Source organism: Leiobunum rupestre, chromosome 8 (assembly GCF_980474605.1).
Source record: "Leiobunum rupestre chromosome 8, qqLeiRupe1.1.hap1, whole genome shotgun sequence".
Classification (NCBI taxonomy): Eukaryota; Metazoa; Arthropoda; class Arachnida; order Opiliones; family Sclerosomatidae; genus Leiobunum; species Leiobunum rupestre.
In genome coordinates, this window is record NC_143391.1 from 33,756,076 (window position 1) to 33,779,264 (window position 23,189).

General features: G+C 37.6%; 1 protein-coding gene across 1 annotated transcript; it reads right to left on the reverse strand.

Moving 5' to 3' along the window:
• Window positions 1–285: 285 nt before the first annotated feature.
• LOC149933261 (uncharacterized) lies at window positions 286–5,757 on the reverse strand. Its single transcript, XM_090157251.1, has 6 exons — window positions 5,610–5,757; window positions 1,947–1,996; window positions 1,677–1,748; window positions 1,570–1,608; window positions 440–490; window positions 286–379 (listed from the first exon to the last, which is right to left on the reverse strand). The coding sequence occupies exons 1-6, from the start codon at window positions 5,755–5,757 to the stop codon at window positions 356–358; spliced, it is 384 nt and encodes a 127-aa protein (XP_090013377.1). The 3' UTR covers window positions 286–355.
• Window positions 5,758–23,189: the final 17,432 nt, after the last annotated feature.

Here is a 23,189-nt window from a genome sequence, read left to right on the forward strand (position 1 = left end):
ATTAATTAAAGGCGAGAAACGAGGGTTAAAGGCTAGCTGTCGTCAAAGCCGACGCTTCTTTCATTTCTTTGAAATTTATTATTATACAGGCGAATCGGTTTTTGAGCTATCGCGGGTATAATTAGAAGCCGAGACGAGTAGCCGAAAGGTAATTTTATTGCGTTAAAAGCTCCATCTACGTCTAAACAATTCATTCCCGTTAAAAATAATCTACAAAGAGGTAATTAAGCTTAATTAAACGGGAAAACGGTCTTTTCAATTAAAATTAAATTTTTTTAAAATCGACTCTCTATAATATTTGCTTGAAGTGCAGCGTCTTCTTAAAAATATTATTTTTGCGTAGTAAATGTCCCTTTTATTTGGGCTTTTTCAGGCATTTCTGAAAGCGTTAAAATACGTTAGAGACGTTTGCTCTTAACGGTCATAGTAAGAGGCTTACCATCACCGCGAAGAGATGATGAGACAAATCCTTCAACTTGAAGCAAAGTTCCTAAACGAGAAATTCGGTATAAATGTTTTGTTTTCTCCGCGTACGATGGAGCCACTAGTCCCGTCCAGCCACGGTTAATCCCCGCGCGAACATTTTCCGAACCAAACATTCTAACAACGGCGTAGGGAGTCCGTTTATACGGCAAAGTAGCCACGAGGGGCCCATAAACGCGCCTACATTTAGCTCTTTTTTACAGCAAATATGAAGGCTCTGGTGAAAAGCAATCCTAAGCTTTACATAGATGGATGCTGTAATGACGAAAACAAACCGAAGTAACGAAAGCAGCCCGACTATCAGACCAAAACAGTAAAATCCCAGAAAAGATCAAACAAAAAATAACAGAAGTTACAAAGCGCTAGAAAAAGCCAAGGGTAAACTCTACCGAGAACGTATTTAGGTTATCGGGAACGTACGAAAAAACGCATTTGAAATTTGAAACAACAACGCCATCTGTCAGGGATGCATTTTAAATAATTATTCTTGAAGCAATAATTGAGAAAATCAAATATTTGGAAATTAATGGTGACTGAAAAAAAATACGATATCGTTAAAGGCCTAGGTTTTATTCAGCCGGTCACCCTTTCAATTTACTATTTTACTTTCCTTCCAAACAAATACCCTGGTGGTAGGTCAACAGAGGAACAAGTTGTTTGGAAGGAAAGTAAATTTAAAGAGTGACTGGCAGAAGAAAATCTAGGCCTTTAAGTTCAGTATAATTAATGTTGCAAGAATGGAATTAATAGTTAAATTTAATTTACCCATTACTCGAAAGATAAAACAAAACGTTCTTAAGACCGATACTAGGTGGCGCTATAGATTTACGAGATTAGGTAGCAGATCGCGGTAGTGGACCTAGAAAGGAGAATCACTCGTTCTCAATAAGCTAAATACGTTCTTGATGCTTCGTGGTAAATCGCGTTACTTCTGTACTGTCTGCTATTGATTTTCTCCAAAACGCTCGATTCTGAAGGATATAAACGCTTCAGTTCAATTCTAAGTTTAATTGGAGAAGGAAATATCTTCTGGACCGAACAGAGCCTGGATTAATACGGCTTAGGAGGAATTTTATAGAAACTCACTTCATTTTGCAACATTCGGTCAACATCGTCTTTCATATCCTGGTAAACACGGACGAATATTAATTTAGAGCGAAATCATAAATTTATTAAATGATTGAAAGGGTTACCTCGTCGTTCTCAGCGAATTTGCAATTTTCATCCTTTTCCAATAACAGCTTCAACTCCTCCGTTTGATCTTGCTAATTAAAGTAATTGAATGTCAACAAAAGGGTACTTGTATTAAAGAACTGGATGAAAAATGATAAAGACAAACTTCGAAGAAATGTAAAGCTTTGTAAAATTTAATTTCAAACCAGTCGAAGATAAATAGGTCATACTCAAGTAGGTTGCACACCTCAAGTTTAATTGTTAAAGAATATCACAATCAATTTACATACCGAAATGACATCTTTCTCCAAAAGACAGTTTGTAAATCTATCCACATCCTCTAATGAAAGAAACGAAAATTTTAGTTGTAATATATAATATATAATATATCTTTTATCTATCTCCATATTCTGCTAATGGTATTCGCTCGAAACATGTAACTCGCAGGCTCCCGCTGAGGTTTAAAAAAAACGTTTTGGGAAAACTTAGTGCCGGGAATCTGTTAGTATAGTGATTTTCAGAAATCATTTCATTGGAAAAATATGGTTTAAACAGAAGTATAATAATTTTTAGATTTTATGCAAAATAATTGTACTGAATTTTCGTAGGCACATTCATTTAGTCATAATATATAATATATGTCAAAAGTCCCCATCATTTAGTTGTGAGCACAATTTTGTATGACGGAAAAAAGGCGCACAAAAATGGTCTTTAGCTAATATAATAATAATAATCAGCTAGGCTAATACCCAAGGCACCGCCTTACGCCCAAGTCAACTAGCGACTTTTACTGCCTGAAACAGGTTTCCAGATTACAATGCGTAGGAGGGTGGTAGCAAGCTCTTCATGCCACGCGAGCCAACAGCTCCCTACACTCACTATTACCGTTTACCTTTACAAGTTTTTATGGAAAGGGTAAATCGAAGAACTCGGGGGAAAATGCCTTTAACCTGTGGGGAGATAATTTGCAAAATCTACGGCGTCTACGCAGAAGAAGGGTTGTAGAGAGACGGTTCGATCATTTAGCAATTCTACGATAGGAAAGTTTGGCTAAAGAAAAAGTGGCAAATAGATGGCGTACCCGACACTGTGTAGCCTCTTCAGATATTTATGGGCGTTCGCCCAATGCATAGAAGTACTGGGATGCAGCCTAACTTATTGGAGAAAGCGGGAAATTTAAATTTCACAAGCTAACTGGGATCGCTTAAATTTCCGTTTCGTTTTTACGCGTGTGAATTTTAAGGATTTTTTTTAATATTTATAATTAGCGAATATTAAATTTCAGTTTCTCAGATATGTATTTGAACTGAAATAAAAATTTTGTACTAGAATTAATAAAGGAATAACACTGACCATAGTTTTGACTTATGGCTCTTAATTAGCTTAGGTTTGCTTAGACTGTTCGTAATTTTAAAAAATTAAATCCGTGGTAGAAAACTATTTTGCCAAATAAAAAATCTAAGTGATCAAACCATCTCTCTACAACCCTGGCAGAAGGAGTAGTTTCGAGTTTTCACCCAGTGCCACAAGTTGGAATATAACCAGGCTCCTATTGCTGCCACCCCACTCGCTTTGTTTTGTATTTACAGCTATAAACCCAACTACAGAAATTAGTGCCAGGCTATTTTCTACAAAACGGTTCTGTGGAATATTTCGGTACGAGTCATTGTTTTTGCGCAATCGCAGTTTGAACGTCGTACCCGAAACGCGTTTTAGTTTGGCACTTTCCTTGACTAAAAACGCGGCCGCCGCTCTCCTTCGAAATCGCGCGAATTTGTGACGACGCACTTTGTCCATCGTTTTTGAAAGCATTAATATACTGGTCTTGTGGATGTAATTCTTACGGCACTCTATATGGACTTAAATTAAAGTTACATTGGGCATTAATTCGTTTTTCCAATTGTTCCTCTTAATACTAGCTGCCAAGTTCACACTAGAGCCTAAAACCCAGTTTATGTCGGTTTGAATGCCAGTTTTGACCACCTACGATAATTCTTAGTTTACACGTGCGAAATCGCTTCAGCAGGGTTCGCTTATAGCCAAGGCTTAACGCCATTTCAAATGATGACTAGAATTTTGAAAATACTAAAATGTATCCCAAAACAATGTTTACTATACATATAGTAATATTATTTGACATTATTTAGAATTTCATCCCCATTATTTTTGAAAATACGAGCAATTTGACTTCCCCGCCTTGTCGTTTTGAAAGCGATTCTAAGCGAACTGACTTGGACGAGTTGCTTCCCGAACCAACACGAAGCGATTTCTCACGTTGGTTTTAAAAACCAGTTATCTAAACGAAGCGAATTTAGGGGTAAGTGTGAACGTAGCTTAATCGACTCTTAACCGTCACAGTAGTTTCATTTTTAAGCGTTTTATTACAGAAACAACAATAGCTAACCGAGTTATAAATTTTAAATGCACCAAATTGTAAATATAGCGTTTCGGGTACAACGTTCAAACTGCGATTGCGCAAAACCAATAACTCATACCGAAATATTCCATAGAACCATTTTTGTAGAAAATAACCGGGTCCTAATTTCCATAATTGGGCAAGAATTGTTCCATTTATGTATAGAGAGAATGTTTATATTCCGTCGATTTTGCCTTCGCTCCCGTTGCAGCTCTAGGATAAGAACCTGGCCCCTCCCCTTAAATATCAATCAACTCCAGGCGGCGCATTATTGGCTCCCTAAATATTACGTCCTCTTGACGTGATTGACGTAATACACGTATATCCGCGTTAAATAAGAACTCCTCCTTTTCCATTTCCTCCCCCCTTTAGTTGATTCCCCCGATTCATGATGCGTCGCGCCTGACGGATTAAAACATTATCTCTATATACATTTTAAAATAGATCAATTTTTGATTGGGTTTATAGCCGTAAATACAATAGAAACGGAAATATTAGCTGAATACCATTTTTGCGCGCCTATTTCCCGACATAAAACATTGCGTTCACAACCAAATGTATATTATGACTAAACGAAGGTGCCTACCAAGTTTGTCTAAAATGTTGAATAAAGTTACCGAAATAAAAGGTACGTCATTAATGGATACTTCACCCGATTATAAGCTTCTAATGTAATAATTATTGCAGACTATTACAATTTTTAAGAAAGTAGATTGATTCCGAAAGACGGTGGGTGAAAATTTCGTTTCCCCTATACAGGATGACCACTGAAGACCCCAAAACATATATAGGAATATAGGAAATTCAACAGTCTATTTGCGGGAGTACTTTCTTTGATAATATAGGAACATATAGAGTATTGTCGTCTGAAACCCTGCGACGTCACCATTGTAATTTGCCTATTGATAAAAAACGGTAACTGTCATGGCGGCCACTATTAACACTACAGCTGTGACGTTACAAGTTTTCAAAATCGTATCAGATGACAACACTCTATAGGAGTGTTATCTAAAATTTAAATTTGTTTTATATAAGAGGCAAAGCTAAGCCTCAGTGAAGTCAGATTAATAAGCAGACGATGATATTTTTAATTCAGTTCAGTGCAGTTCTTTGGAGTGCCATCTGTATTACGAAAGCGAACTAGGCAAGCGGGAAATTCGAAAAAACCGCGCGAAATACAAAATAATATCTAATTATAGGAAAATATAGAAAAAATTGTTAAATTATAGGAAAATAAAGGAAATTATTAAAAAAAAAAGAAGAATGATCACCCTGCCTATTTTGTAAAAACTCACTTCCGGTACTTTGTAACGTCTGCCGGTACCATCCATGGGCGCCCGCAGGGAGGGGACCAACTTTTCAAATTCCCCGTGGAATGGTTCCGTCGGAGAGTGGTAAAGAAGAAGGTAGAACAGATGCCATTATGACGTAGGGGAAGAGTCTTCGCAAGATAGGGGGAACGAAATTTCACCCACTGACTTTCGGGATCGACCAAATATTTAAAAAAATGTTAATACTTAAAAAAACACACGCTTACCGCAAAGGTATCTCAGTTTGGGAAAGAAAAGTTTGGGTATTTTGAAGTGACAAGATCCATCGTCAGAATCGAATTGAGCCGACGCATCAGGTGGCAACGACAGCGACACGATCACCAATGACACGAAAGCGAATACCGGAAATTGCATGGTCTCGTCTTCGAGTATTCGATAAGTATTCGCGACGTAGATGGATTTAAAACAGCGAGTCTTACGGTGAAGAAAGATTGAAAGCTCAATTATATTTTAATCCTTTCCAACGCGAAATTGTCACCAGTATATTTCGTTGTTTACTGGACGCTCGATACCTGTAGGTATACCCGTACCGCCGCTGGCCATTGGTCACACCAGCGTATACCTGTACCACTTTAAAAATACTGTCGCTATACTTCAAGACACGCGAGGCGGAACCAGCCGGGGACATTTACCAAATATGGATTAGTGTAGTACACGCGGAAGGTAGTACAATCGATATTCCGGTCGAAATTAAGGGATTCTAGCTCGCGTAGAGAAACACAAGGTCAATTGTTCGGACAAAATCGGAAAAACATGGATTGAAATCCTTGAGTCATTTCATTGATTCGTTATCCGCACATGACATGGACTGTTTTCGATTTTCGTTAAAGGACTATGCACTTCCATATTTATGGTGAATCAACGAATTTCAAATTTCTGCCGCCAGGTTTAACAGGACTAGGGTTGACTGACGTTAGTTACGGTAAAAACAAGACGTACGATGGTTAGAATACACACAATCCTCCTGATGTGTTAAGTTTGTTTGAGCTATTCACAGCAACCTGCAAACGCCGGTGACATAACCAATATATATCCACGGCCATACTTATTTGCACTTACACTTATTGGTTACTTCTGTGATCACACTTATTTGTTAATTCTGGTCAGACGTTGAGTATCACATTTATTTGTTACTTATGGTCAGACGTTGAGTATCACATTTATTTGTTACTTATGGTCAGACGTTAAGTATCACATTTATTTGTTACTTATGGTCACACGTTGAGTGTCACTCTTATGGGTTACTTCTGGTCACACGTTGAGTGTCACTCTTATTGGTTACTTCTGGTCACACGTTGAGTGTCACACTTATTTGTTACTTCTAAGCCAACGTTGAGGGTCACACTTATTTGTTACTTCTGAGCCAACGTTGAATGTCACACTTATTTGTTACTTCTGCGCAAACGTTGAGGGTTACACTTATTTTTACTTCTGGTCATACGTTGAAAGCGCGGCGCGAACGGCCATGAAAAATGCGAGAGGGAAACTCGCCGGAAGACCTCTATAAGCACGCCGATTTACAATGTCGGAAGTTGCGGGGGTCCGTATACGCTGTCCAAAAAACCTTACTTAGAATTAAAATTAAGCAACGTAATTGCAAATCTAGGTTATATGGAAACCACAGCTATTCAAAAATATAACTCTCACGAAAATCGAACTTAAATCAGTGGCGTAGCTGAGAACTCAGAGGCCCCCCGCAAAAATCTTTTATGCTGAGTGGGGCCCCCCCGCGCCGCGGGCCCTGCGGACCATCAGCTACGCCACTGACTTAAATTAAGGAACGTTATGTAGAATTTTAGGCGAAAACATAAAACCGCGAAAATTGGGGTCCCGTAAATTACCCTGGAAACTATACTTAAATTTAATATTTACCGATATAACCGAAGGTGTAGATTCGCTGAATCCTAACCTAACCAAAAATATTATTTTTAACGTTATAGGACTTAATTTTAAATAAAATATCTACCACATAAAGCGAAACAATCGAAAATAGTAAATTTGGCAAATGCCCAACTTCTAGGGCTCTGATTTCAAAAATTTATGAAAGGCTATCGATGCCGAAGTATGTAAGTAAGGATTGTGTGTAAAAAAGCGCGTGTTAGCAGCGATTTTTAAATTTAGTTCCTACTTCCCTTAAGCTTACCGAATTAATTTTATTCGATGCGGTTAAGACACAGTTGACAAGACATTTTTTAAACTTAAATTTTAATAGTACTTTTTTAAAGTAACGTGGCCTTCTTGTTTAAATGTTGCTCTTACGTCACAGTCTCTTGCTTTTACAAGTGTGCGAGAACGCGAGCAATATAGCTTTTTCTAGCGCGCGTGAAAATCGCTCGTGCGAAGAATATACTAATAAAGCTGGGTCCTGTGAAGTAAGAGCAACGTTTTAACAAGTTGGGCAAGACCACTTTTTATTTTATAAAATCAACAATAGGTGGTTTTTTTTCGCCTGTCCCAGGACAAAAGTGTAAACTTTTTACCTTAAAACGTTTTATTCGCCTGTTCTCGGGGTAAGATTTACCCTGTCCCGAATTTTGTTTGCTTGTTCCAGAGCTCAAACGTTACACTTTTTACTCCTCCTCGAAAGGAGATGTAGAGGGAGTAATCAAGCTTATATAGAAAATTCGTCTGCTTAAATTTCGTTTCACGAAAACATAACAGGTTTTGAACATCTTCACATGTGGCAAGCTTTTAATAACGAATATCCAATTGTTAAAAGCTATTTAATGACTTTAAAAGTTGCTTGATGACTTAGACCTAAGGTGGTGTCTTGGGTATTATCCTAGCTGATTATTATTATTATTAAATAAATAAGAAAAATGAGTCCTATATTGATGATCTCACCACCGGTCGCCATCTTAAAAACATAACAAATATATAACCTTTAACCTCTAACTACTCCCTTCTTACTCCAACTCGTTTTTTTCGTCTATATAGAATTGGAGTAAAATGACGTCATAGGGCTACACTTTTAAACCTGCTCAAAAAACGCAGAACAGGCGAAAAAAAAACCACCTTATATTAGACTAGTTGGATTTCGAATATATAATGGCGCGCGACGCACGCTCGGTGTCCCGTGTTAAGTGGAGCGTGCCACCGAGCCAAGTTTTGAAAAATCATATTTTTTCCGATGTAACAAAACACTATTTGCCTTGGACCATGATAAATTAAAACTAATTGAATCTAATTTATTCCTAAGTTTTTGAATACACTTTTAAGATATATTTATTTTCTTTACGTTCCAATTGAGCTGCTGCGTCTAATCTAATAATGAATGCTGAATAAAATCTCTTAAATTAGACTTAATCGGATGAGATTTAGGTAGTTTCCTACGAGATCTAAAGTAAATATTTTACAATTTAATCTTAATTTGATATTAGAAAGAAAGACATTGTACACGCGGCTCTTCAAATATGTAGAATTTTGTTGAAGGAACTTTTGTCTTTGCATTATTTAAATATGGTTTCTGTTGAAAGAGTTGAGTAGCCCTTCGAAGAATTAATCAATAATCATGGACTTCCGTTCTTTGGAGAACAAAGTAAATATTTTAACTCCGGGCTGGTTTACCACGTAGAAGTTCTACGAGTTTCTCCAATTTAGCAGCGTCGAGAAATTGTTCTATACACGATCGCCTTTCACTAGAATGTGTGACGTACGAGGTTTTCGCGGACCACGCTGCCCTCGCCCAATATCCGGCGTGTTCCTTCGATGCCCGGGTTTTAGAAACTAAAGTATACGCCGCTCGGCCACTGTTTCAACCAATCGCCGCTGTTGTTATCGGATCCACCATCATCAAGATAATTAATGCTACGCTACGAGCGTAAGAACTCGACGCTCTTGCATGCTGTTTTTTTAAGACGCCAAACAATTAGAACCGTCGTCGGTATTATAAGTGATCAACTTATTTCAAAAGGGGTTACCCGACATTAAATTTATGTTAGAGTGTTTATTGAATCATTTATCAATTGTTTGGTTTATTTTTCCTTCTTGATAATATCCATTAGTAATATGTTTATTTTTTTTGTATAACCAATTTGATAACTTCCCCATGTAATTTTATCCATTCATTAAATATCTTCCTACCGAGACCAACTCGTATTTCATTTTAATTATTTCTAATGATGACACTGTGCAATTTAATTAAATTATATCTTACCCTAGACAACTGATTTATTTGAAAAGGTAGGAAAGTCCATAATAACAGGGAAAAAAAAGCTAAACACTAACAAATTTAAAGTAATTATAACATTTAGGAAATACTCGAACCAAAAGGTCTACGAGAATAAAATTAAAATGCGAAACTCGGACCAAACAGATCTTCTAGTCAAAAACCAATTACAATGAAATGAAAATAGCACCTATTTGGCCTTCCGTTGCTACGCAACGCATTTTGAAATTTTAAATATTTAGGTTTAGCTTATCTTTTTTTTAATTCCATTTTAATTTGTCTTTGACTCGAAGATCTATTTGGTCCGAGTTTCACGTTTTAATTTTATCCTCGAAGACCTATTGGTCCGAATGTTTCGTAAGTTTTATCATTACTTTAAATTTGTTAGAATTTAGACTTTTTGCACCCATGTATTAGGGATTGTTCTACCTTTTCGAGTAATTTAACTGCATTATAGGTGCTTTTTATTAACTTTAACTGATTCATTTTTTTAACTATTTCCCCCTGTTTCGCTATGCAGAGTAGAAAAGTGTCTCATTAGCTACGGTAGATTAATATTATTAAATCAAATTGTTTAAGATTTTTGAATAGTTGTAGAACTTTAATTGAATTTCATTTACATTGTTAATTCAATGCAAATAGCAGTCTATCAACGCTGCAAAAATACTTATTAAATTTGATAATAAATAAACAATAAATGTTGCGTAACCAAGTTCTTGCCATTTGTAGATTAATATTTATTAATTCATATGGTTTGGATGGTTTTATTACAGATTACGTTTTAAAGTGGTTTAAATGCAATTTAATTTAATTTAGTAACGTAACAATCATAAATAGAACTAAAGCAACACCCTAGCCAGAAATGTGCGTGATCGGAAATAGATAGATTAAGCCCGATATTAAAACACTTAAAGAGAACGCAGATTAACCCCGACAAAACAAAATCGTAGGGATCATGCATATTAATCCCGACCACATCACTCGTAAGGATCACGAATAATAAGCCCGACAATAAAACTCTGGAAGATCATGCATATTATTAAGCCTTATTAAAACACGTGGAGATCATGAATGTTATTCAGGCACAAAAAACTCGTAGGGAACATGTATATTAAGCACGACAGTAAAAACTCGTCAGGAGAATACAGTTTAAGCCCAACAATAAAAATCGTATGCATAATGCGGCTTAAGCCCGACAACAAACCTTGTAGGGATAATGCAGTTTAAGCCTGACTGATAATAAAACTCGTTGGCAAAATGTGGCTTAGGCCCGACAACTAACCTTGTAGAGATAATGCAGTTTAAGCCCAACCGATAATAAAACTCGTAGGCTTAATGTGGTTTAAGCCCGACAACACATCTTGTAGATATAATACAGTTTAAGCCCGACCGATAATAAAACTCGTAGCCATAATGCGGCTTAAGCCCGACCGATAATAAAACTCGTAGCCATACCGCGGCTTAAGCCCGACAACAAACCTTTTAGGGATAATGCACTTTAAGCCCTACCGAAAATAAAACTCGTAGGCTTAATGCGGCTTAAGCCCGACAGCAAACCTTTTAAGGAGAATTGAGTTTAAGCCAGATCGACAAACCTGGTAGGGATAATGCAGCTTAAGCCCGACCGATAATAAAACTTGTAGCCATAATGTGGCTTAAGCCCGACAACAAACCTTGTAGGGATAATGCACTTTAAGCCTGACCGATAATAAAACTCGTAGCCATACTGCGGATTAAGCCCGACAACAAACCTTGTAGGGATAATGCACTTTAAGCCTGACCGATAATAAAACTCGTAGTCATAATGCGGCTTAAGCCCGACAACAAACCTTGTAAGGAGAATTGAGTTTAAGCCAGATCGACAAAGCTGGTAGGGATAATGCAGCTTAAGCCTGACCGATAACAAAACTAGTAGGAAAAATGCTGTTTAAGCCCGACAACAAACCTTGTAGGGATAGTGCAGATTAAACCTGACCGATAAATCTGCTTAATCCCTATTCCGTATGCAAGATTTTACATAACTTATAGGCCTGTTACCGCAAGTAATATGGAAATATGAGATTGGCACTACCAACTTTCTTGAGTAACACTATCCCCTCTATTTTTTGAATTTTGTTTAAGAGTAATGATTCTAAAAATTCTTCTAATGGCTAGTTCCTATAATTATTCACCGGAGATAAACCACTTCTCTTTGGGAACTACCGACATCAACGAAATGTTTGACAAACGAGTCTTCAAAGCAGATAATGAAATTATAAAACAAGCTGCCCAAAGGTTAAATATAGTCTGGCACTTAAAATTGGGCTTACTTAAATTCAGTATACAAATACATATTTTGAAATTTGAAATTACGCGTTTCACGAGCGGATCCCGCGTTAGGAAATTGGAATTACCGAAACCATTCTAGGTGGCGCTACGGTGCCAAGGTTTTCCTCCCTCGCTAAGGTACCATCCCGCCTTTTACAGTGCAGAACAAAATGGGCATTTTAATACCTACCCAAGTAGTTTCACACTCTCGATGTGCTATTTCCGATGACGTACTTGCGGCATAGGCCTTTCTAAAAAATTAGCTACGCTTGCTAAAATTATATACCTCATTCGTCAATAAGTTCAGTTCAGTTTATGCTTAAAAACAGGGTGCCTCGTCGAATTTACTCTAATGTCTAGGGCTTTTCGTAGAAATACCTCATCGATAATTCACCCGTGACGCAACAGCAACATCAAAACCAGAAGGCCAATATTACTTTATAAAAAGGCCTATTGCTACATTAACCAACTCAAAATTTGTAACATGGCAAATAGTCTCGTATTCCAAGCGCCGTGTTCTAACTATCTTTCACAATAGGTTGATTACAAATGTCAGTGGAATTCCCTTCTTATGAAAACTCACTTCCCCTACGTCATAGCTCTGACAGGTGAGTGGTCTTCACTACCCGAAAGTTACAAACAGAGGCAATGTCGTTTGCGGCGAATATCTCAACTTCATAAACCGGTCGATAATTGTTTTAGGTGTCAACGAGGCTTATAGCGTTTAAGGGAACGCACAAAGTGTATTTTCACAACACGGGGTTTTGAAAGTTAAAAAATATAGAAATGAAACTGTCCACTTCTTAGAGGAAGACGTGACAAGAAAGGCCGCCGGTACTTGACCCCGGGTCATCATCATCTTTGTTATCTTGGTTTCAGGCGTTACTTGGCATAGCCACGGGGTGGACAGGTATAGGTGGCTCCCGAAATGTATGTTTGTACAGGAACGAATTATTTTTAAAGATATTGTTTTTGTTTCCCCTCTCAATAAAAATCTTTGCTACGCCACTGGCTTCCGGTTAGTAGGGCCTGAAGTGTGTAATATATCTCATACGAGATAAGTTAAAATGATTCATGTACCATCGCAGATTCCGTTGGAAGCGAATTTCCCGTAATAACGGAGCACGGCCCAAAATCTGTCGCTTCTCTTCCGAGGGCCAGGTCACTTCCATTTTGGGTGCGTCTTAATCATAGTAAAATGATTAAATCAGGGTAATCGTGATTAAATCAGGGTAATCAAGATTAAAAATTTTAATCGAGATTATAAAATCTAATCACGATTTAATCAATCTAATCACAATTTAAACGTGATTTAATTATTCTAATCATGATCTAATCTTTCTAATCAGGATTTAATAATTTTAATCAGATTTAATCATTTCAATCATATTTAATCATTCAATCACGATTAAATCACATGTAAACATTCTAACCATGATTAAACGTGATTTAAGCATTCTAATCATGATATAATCTTTTTAATCATGATAAAATCTTTTTAATCATGATATAATCTTTTTAATCAGGATTTAATCATTTTAATCCGATTTAATCATTTAAACATTATTAAATCAGATTTAAACCTTATAAACATAATTTAAAGTGATGTAATCAACAAACTCGTGATTAAATCGAATTTAATCAAAGTAATCACGGTTAAATTGGATTTAATCTTTCGAGGGGTGCGTCGTTAATCAAGGAAGTGACCCGCCCCTCGTTCTCTCAAAAATGTAAAAGGTAAACATTACACCAGGTAGAGTTATTTACATTTTACCGATTAAATATTATTAAAAAATAATTATATGCACTATTTTCTTCCAAACGTTTTTGAAAAATAAATTAAAGTAATGAAAACCACCTATGGTGTATAATGCAGTTAAAATACGCGAAAAGGAAGAAACGTCCATAATTAAAAGGGGCAAAAAAGCTAAATCCTAACAAATGTAAAGTTTTAGAGTTTTAATTTTATTATTTCGTAAGTTTTGTCATAACTTTAAATTTGTTATGGTTTAGCATTTTTTCCCCTTTTAACTATGGACGTTTTTATTTTTTCGCGTATTTTAGCTGCATTATTGTCCATAGGTGGTTTTTATTAACTTTAACCTATCTTACATTTCATTCTCCACTAATATCCTCCTATTCATCTTTCCTTTGCAACGCATTTTGAAATTTTTAATATTTAGGGTTAGCTTCTCTTTTCGGTTTAGTCCCAGGCCAGGTTCCCCGCGCGGTACTGATGAGCTCCCATTAGGGCGAAACCAGTCTACCGCTGCAAATTCTGGCTATTTTAATTCCATTTTAATTAGTTTTTGACTCGACGATCTATTTGGTCCCAGTTTCGCGTTTTAATTTTACTCTCGAAGACCTATTGGTTCGAGTATTTCGTAAGCTTTATCATTACTTTAAATTTGTTAGGGTTTAGCTTTTTTGCCCCCATGTATTATGGACGTTTCTACCTTTTCGCGTATATTAATCTAAAAATCAATGCCTACGTAGGTACCTGTTGCAAGCGAATAACATTAGCAAGATAAGTAGATGAATACTTCTCTCGTAAGAGAAATGTTAAGTTGTTCTGGTATGACATATTCCCAACAGTGGCGTAGCCAGAATTTTGTTTCGAGGGGGGGGGGCACGCCATTGAAAAAAAAGTAAGATAATTAAATTATTTGTACGTACGACCATACGTTTCGGGGGGGGGGGGGGGCATGTCCCCCCCCCCCCTAGGATCTTGTAACCCATAAGGGCGGTGGTGCACTGGGAGATGTTAGCTCTAATCAAATGGTCCTATCTCCACCTCCGACTTCGGTCAGGTTTGGGCTGGATACTGAGCTTCGGCTCAGGCTAACGGAGAGGGTCCGTGCAAACTGCTCGCCTCGGCGGTTTGGGTAGCCTGCTGTGGGGCGGTGAGCCTCCGTATGAGGGCACGGCGGTCTTGTTTCCCGCCCTTTTGGGGTCACACCGGGATCTCCGGTGCCAGCTCTGCCGGGTTACTTGGGCTGCTGTGTGCTCGTCGTTCCCCTTTAGGAGCTCTCTCCAAAGGGTTTGACTCTTTACCTACGTAGGTAAGGTGTCGGCTGGAGTTGCTACAGCATCCACTCTTTATCCCACTGCTGTGTGCGAATTGGGAATTGGTCCACCCGCTGCTGCACCTTCTGCTGGGTTGAGTTTCTTGCGTCAAAGGTGCAACCATCAGTAGTAGGGTTCTACTACCCATGCTGGCTTTGTCACCTGTCCGGGCTAGGTGGACGCTTTCGTAGGGCACTATGATGATCAGTGACGGCGATACCGTGGGGGCTCTGGGGCTCGAGCCCCTCAGAGAAAAATAAATGGGGCAGAGCCCCCACAGAAATAAATTTGAGGAAAATAGTAATCAGGGAAAAATTTATAATATCACTGCCTTTATTTAGGTCCGAATTCAATCTTTTTACAGAAGTTATTTTGAGATTGCAGATTGCGAGTAGCATTAAGATGATATAACCGTAAAATTGATTTTGATAGATTCGTCCAAACAAAAAATCGCCCCGTCGTGTACCCTTTTTTACCTAAAATACCTTCGTAATGTATTTGGCCAAAGAAGGCTTAATTATATATCCATGTACGCAGATATTGTTCTAAAGATATCGACTTAACTTTTATTATCAATGTATTTATTGACGGATGAGATATTAGAAAGAACACTTTAAAAAATATATTTATAGTAAGAAAAATTTTGAGCTGTACATTTTCTTGCTTAAGTTTTAAGTATACGGATTTTTGGTTAAAAAATTAATTGCTCGTGCCCCCACAGAAATGTTTTCCGATCGCCGCCGCTGATGATGATAGGCCTCCGGTGGTATGGTCTTTGTTACTAGGTACACCGGGCTATAAATTCTGACACACTGATTCCCAACACTCGTAAGACAACCTGACTGAACTCATACGAAATGACTCCATTAACAAGTAGGTGTAGGCTAAAAATTTGTTCCGCACTCTTAAAAGTTAATATTGAGTTAAGGCAGGCTTACACTATATAGGGCAAAACGACTTTCGACCGGTTTTGACCTAAAACGACTCTAACGGCGTAAATTACCACGCGCTGGTGCCATCTATCCGAAACGAATATAATAACGTGATTGACCTTGACACCGATATTTCTCTCCGTTTTTTTATTTCGTGCCCCGCGGGCAAGAAATATTGAAAGAGGGAGTGGGACGCTGCCAGATGGGCGGTTTCCCTCCAAAATTGGGCTACTTGGGAACGCTATTGCGGAAAAAACAAGTCGGCCCAGGCCGTAATATTAGTTCCACATCGGCGTATTCGGGTGGGCAAACCCATACACCCTTAGTAGACACAGGTAGGCAAACTAATACAAAAGCTGGGCCTTCTATGAATAAGAGTAGTATAAGGTTGGTTACGGGCCTACTTTTAGGTCACTGCCAGCTTAATAGACATCTGCATCTGATTGGTATCAGTGAGAGTCCTTTGTGCAGGGCATGCCTTGCAGAGGAGGAAACTTTACCTCATGTCCTTTGTGTCTGTGATTCTTACGCGGCTCAAAGGTTTGAGTACCTTGGTATGCATAGGTTGGAAACGAGCGATCTTTCCAACATCCCGGCGAAGCAAATCCTGCGCTTCGTTTCCATGTTTAATTGGCTGGGGCTGCACAATGGACCTCTGGTCGAAGTGCTAGGTTGGGTCTAACTCAACCACCCAACTTTTACTAATAATAATAATAATAATAATACAAAAGCTGTTGAGGCCATGTGATTACCTATCGTTAGATATATAAAATACCATCCTTAGTTGAAGGATTAAAACTTGGGTGCCACCCACCCTCAGGGTACGCGGGTGGGCAAAGCAATACAAACGCTGTTGAGGCCATGTGATTTCCTATCGTTTGATATATAATATACCATCCTATGTTAAAGAGTGGCCACCGCCCATACTCAGGATACCCGGGTGGGCAAACCAATACAAAAGCTGTTGAGGCCATGTGATTTCCTATCGTTAGATAGACGGAAAGTATCAAAGGTGAAATAGGTAAGCAAAACACGACGAACATAATTCTTTTAAATTATTGAAATTAGTGGAAATATGATTTAAAGAAATTCTTAAACTGGGATTCAAATGGGTTTATTTTAGGAAATTTATATCAAACATTTGGGTAGTTTAGGCACCAAAAGTCATGAAAATTCGGAAATTCATAAAAAAATTACCATTAATCTAATTTTGCAGAACAGAAATTAATAGAATATGTCATTCTCGAATTTTATATTATCTCGGTGATTAAATTGGTATTTTCTTTGAGCAGATATTTAACATGGCTTATTAACAACTGCATGAATCATATTATTGTAAGAATGTATTTATGTACTAAGAATATGGCCAGACGGAGATTCTGTCCCCATGGTCGCATACTTTGCAGCTTAAGGGTCTGTTGCAAAAGCCCTAGCCAAAGTGCTAGCACAAAAGTCATGTAAATTCGGAAATTCATAAAAAATTACCGATTAATGTAATTTTGCAGAACAGAAATTAATAGAATATGTCATTCTTGAATTTTATATTATCTCGGTGATTAAATTGGTATTTTCTTTGAGCAGATATTTAACATGGATTATTAACAACTGCATGAATCATATTATTGCAAGAATGTATTAATGTACTAAGAATATGGGAAGATGGAGATTCTGTCCCCATGGTCGCATACTTTGCAGCTTAAGGGCCTGTTGCAAAAGCCCTAGCCAAAGTGCAAGCCCATTGAATTTAACATGTGCGATTCTAGCAAAGCAGACTTTTGCAACAGGCCCTAAGCTCGACTGCTTTAGATTTTTTTGTCTCACTCTTTCACGTAGACGCGAGCGTAGACGATTCCAATCTTTTACTTTTATTGTTCTATCGAATTAGATCAACTTGTTTTTTTCGATCACTCTCCCTTTAAGGGGGTTGGTCGAAGGGGGCGGAAATTAACGGCACTGCGTGCGCGTCAAAGAGTTCTATCGAATGAGACCAACTTGTTATTTTTGGTCACTCTCCCTTTAAGGTGGTTGGTCGGAGGGGGCGGAAATTAAATAAAATATTTTTCGCCGCTTCATCTACCGTGTAGTCGCTTTTCACGACGCCAAACAACAAACAACACTTAACGACATTCCGTCCATAGCAATAGTCCCACTTCGATATACACAGGGTGTTTTTTTTGCTCGATAAGTGATTTTTTTTGAAAAACTATGTTTTCTAGAAAATTGAAATTTGTACTGTACATTATACGTGCCGGGGGACACTTTCTACCAAAATTGCATCTAAATCGAAAAATATGTTCACGTTTTTTGAAAATATAAATTTTAACCGCTAGGTGCTATAAGAAAATTGTCAATGAAAAAATTGTAGAGCGTCACCGAAAACGTACATATAGTGCTGGCGCGAAAAAAATAGACGTCTTTTTCACTGACAAAATACGACTTGAAAAAGTGGCAAGTTGGGCAAGCTAAAATAACTTTTTTTGAATTCCATTGGGAGAGTAGTGTAACTTTATGAAAGTCTGAAATTTGTTAATCTGGTGTTTAATGCAATTTAAATTTGGGCGCTTGAATGTTTGGATTGGTCTTGTTTGAAACCGGTTAATTGGTCCAGTATTCTTACCGCAAAATCTAAATGGACAGAGTTATTTAGATTTCTTGAGAAATGAGCTAGAACAACAACTTGTCGAACGAGCAAGACTGTGGTTTCAGCAAGACGGTGCCCCGCCTCATTACCACAGAGCCGTGAGAGATTACCTAAACAACGAATTTCCACAACGATGGATAGGGAGAAACGGTCCCGTACACTGGCCAGCAAGGTCGCCCGATCTGACTCCTGTATATATCGATGTGGAACTAAAAAGCGTCATAGCAATATACGACGACAATTTAATTCTTGGACTTAAACTGTATTTTCCCTACAAGGTTTGTAATTTACAAGAAATTATTTATATTTATTTTAATAACATATGCTCCAAATTTTATTTTTTTCTAACTAAAATATAAAATACCCAACTATTTCATGAGTACTACTGTAGTGGAGACACTATAGTATACCCCAATTTTTTATTGAATTTTAAAAAACATTTTATAATTTTTGTCTTCTAAAACTAAAAATTTTCGAAAATCCGGCGCTCTTATTGACCCAAATAATAATCAGCACCACCTTTTAAAGCCATTAATTCAGGTAGCCAACAGCTCCCTACACTAACTATTACCGTTATCCTCAACAAGTTTTTATGGAAGCGGTAACCGAAGAGGTCGGGGGAAAACCCCTTAAACCAGTGGCGAGAGAACTTGCAAACTTAACGCGGAAGGAGTTGTTCCGAGTTTTCACCCAGTGCCAAAAGCTGGGGTCGAACCCGGCTCCTCTTGCTGCGAGGCGAAAGTGCTAACCACTCCGTCACCTCACTAAATTTTGGCTCCTCATAAAATTTCCAAGTAGGTTGTAGCCTACTCAGCCTACCAACTGGACGCCTCCTTGTTTTCTCGAATAAGAACACGAACAATTGTTCCCCTTTCCGGCTTTGTATCTATCTTCATCAAAGAAACTCTCCGGCAGACGTATATCGATAAAAACCAGTTGTAGTAAATTGAAAAGAATAAGGTCGAGCGTGACGACACGATCTTCTCGCCTTATGTCATTACGAGTCGGCTGTTTTTTTAACACCCTATTCCCTTTCTCGAAAGCTACCGAACACTCTCGCGGGAGTCACAAAAAACGAAACGTCTGAACAAGATGCCGCTACCAAAATCGACTTTTGAGATTCGCTTGAAACATGTACCTACGCAGACTCACCGTTGATATTTCAATACACATTCGGGAAGAAAAAATAACGTTATGTATTGATATTCTAATACTATTTCATCGGTAAAATACGGTTTTATCAATTGGAGACCACGCGAAGTGATTGAAATTTCCAAATTAAAAGTTTCGAAGGGCAGTATTTAGAAAATTAGTATTATAACTATAGGAAAAGTCAAACTTATGGTTATTATGTCAGCTAGGATAAAACTCAAGGCACCACATCCTAGGCCCAAGCCATCGAGCGACTTTTAAAGCCATTAATTCAGGTAGCCGGGCTACAATGCGTAGGAGGGTGGTGGCAAGCCCTTCTGCCCCGCGAGCCAACAGCTCCGTACATTAGCGAATATGACATAATTTTAAATTTGGGGCGATGTTAAGCAACATTTTGCTTTTTTAAAAATTAACTTACGTTTTGGTTTTAAATAAATATTGCGCGATGTACATAATACGAAATAATAATAATAATAATAATCAGCTAGGCTAATACCCAAGGCTCCACCTTAGGCCTAAGTTATCGAGCGACTTTTAAAGCCATTAATTCAGGTGGCCGGGTTACAATGCAAACCCTGCATGCCACGCTAGCCAACAGCTCCCTACACTTACTATTACCGTTTACCTCTACAAGTTTTTATGGAAAGGGGAAACCGAAGAACACGGGGGACAACCCCTTTAACTAGTGGGGAGATTAATAATGTTATTATGTTTCTTTCCAACATCGCAATCCCGTCCAGGTTACTTAGCATTCTGAGGCATATACGAAATAAGAGAACAAGATTACGGGATGCAATTTTTCCAATAAGGTTTAAACGTGGAATCGAATCACCCTTGCACGCCCCTTTAAAAGGTCAGGGCCAATTTGGGAATATTGGAGTTTAGTTACGCGAATCAAAGTATTGAAGAAAACAAAATAAGGTTTCTATTTTCTATCCGAGAAAGTAGCGTATTGTTCTAATTTTCTATCCCAGAAAGTAGCGTATTGTTCTAATTTTCTATCCGAGAAAGTAGCGTATTGTTCTAATTTTCTATCCGAGAAAGTAGTGTATTGTTCTAATTTTCTATCCGAGAAAGTAGCGTATTGTTCTAATTTTCTATCCGAGAAAGTAGCGTATTGTTCTAATTTTCTATCCGAGAAAGTAGCGTATTGTTCTAATTTTCTATCCGAAAAAATAGCGTATTGTTCTAATTTTCTATCCGAGAAAGTAGCGTATTGTTCTAATTTCCTATCCGAGAAAGTAGCGTATTGTTCTAATTTTCTATCCGAGAAAGTAGCGTATTGTTCTAATTTTCTATCCGAGAAAGTAGCGTATTGTTCTAATTTTCTATCCGAGAAAGTAGCGTATTGTTCTAATTTTCTATCCGAGAAAGTAGCGTATTGTTCTAATTTTCTATCCGAGAAAGTAGCGTATTGTTCTAATTTTCTATCCGAGAAAGTAGTGTATTGTTCTAATTTTCTATCTGAGAAAGTAGCGTAGTGTTCTAATTCTTGTTACGCCGTTACGAAGGCGCTTTAGAGATATAAACCAAGCAGGATAAATGACGCGGTGGAGGTTCAAAGCACACGCTGAAATAACATATAATGATCATTTATTTTCTAAACATTTTGGTAAAATCATTAATTTAATGGGTTTTATTTTCAAATTCCTTTATTAAATGTAAAAAAGTTGCAAATGAAAGTTTTCGAACGGATCGTAATATTAAAATCAATTCGAAGTTCTCATGCATCGGGGTTTTTGGCTTGATCCAGAAAAACTACATCGGTGAGGTTAGTGCTTTCAAAGGCGAATTGATCAGGTAATACAAGTCGTAGTTCTCAAAAATCTGAAGGTAGTCTGTCTGATAAGGTTTATCTATTATATTCCCCACATCGAACAATCTGATCTCAAATTGTATCTGATTCCTTATCCCAAGTAACCGATTTGAACTGAATTGCTATAGTTAATCTAATAATAATCAGCTAGGCTATAGTACCCAAGGCACCACCTTAAGCCTAAGTCATTTTCCTCGGTTCAAATAACTCAACTGCTATCTGAGAATCGTCTGGGAGCACCAAATGAAAAAAAAAATTAAACATATATTACTTTTTAAGAGTTTTTATTCCAGATTAGTCTTGGGGTTTAGTTTTACTTTTGGATTCGACCAAATAAGGAGAAAATGCCGCGAAATTTAAACTTTTCCGAGCAAGAAATTTTCCGACCCACAGCTCTAGAAAAAAGAAAGTCCTGACACAAGGAAGAACAAATGAACCATTTTTAGTAAATGGAGTATATATATTTATATTAATAAACTTTTAATTAAAAAAAATATAGCCATCTCGATCTTCAGAATGATAATCTAGACCTTCAAAAAGGAAATCTTTAGGGACCGAAACTTGGTCACCCTGCCTTAGGGAGATTGTCGGCACGGTACGGGGGTATACAAATTTTATGTCGGCACTACTTCGGGAACTTTTCCTTTTCATCAATATTCATTGTTGATATCTTTGACATCCGCTACATCCGCTTCGATTCTATTGACTCCATCAGTAACATCGCTTTTGGCATCGTCTCAGGCTCTAACTTCATTTCTTCACGTGCATCGTCGTCTTTATTGACACCCTCGCTTCGTCTTTCTGTGAAGCGACGAATAAAATAACCCTAAAATGTAAACGTCATGAATAATTAAAAATTATATTAGAATAAGATATAGCTTATTTCCTCTGATTATACCATAACATAACAATTAAAGTTCATCTACCGGATAATTAACCTTATTTATATTCTGATGCATACTTATCTCCTAAGAAATATATTATATATTTCTGATAAAATGTACTTTTTAATTTAGAGACCGTGTATAAAATCGTGCCATGGTCAGTGCTGAGTAGCGGATAATTAATACAAATGTTTTCGTGTATAGAGAGTTTTTACCTAGGCGCAACAAACACAAGGAGAACGCAGCTAGCCTTTAAACACGCTAAGGTAATGTTGTGTACAAATTTCATTGAACGAACCTTTACGCTGAACGTTTTATGGAAAGGGGGAAGACAATTTCCGAATCTTCCCCTTCCGACGGCAGCAGGCGCTATAGCGTCTAACCAATGAACATTGTACGCGAGAAAATGCATGACTTTTGACGGGTTGCGTTGTGTGGGGTGCTGTGTTGGTTGCTCCTAGGTTTTTACGTACGTGAATATCACAGAAACAACAAATATGTTTGTTCGGTTTATTACTGGAGTTTCAATTGCATAGTCGTTCGCCCATTTTGAATCAATTATTGATAAATTTCTGACATGTCTACCTCGCAGTTTCAGTAACGTAGTTGTGGAACTATTTATTTATATCTATTTATATTATTGCCCTCGTTTAACAAATATTTTCGCTACCAGGAAAACTAATAGGAAAGTCAAAGCCTAATAATAATAATCAGCTAGGTTAATTCCCAAGGCACCACTATAGCTTATAGCTAGCGACGTTTAATGCCATTAATTCAGATTATATTGTGTAGGTCCTTCATTCCACGCTATACCAATTAG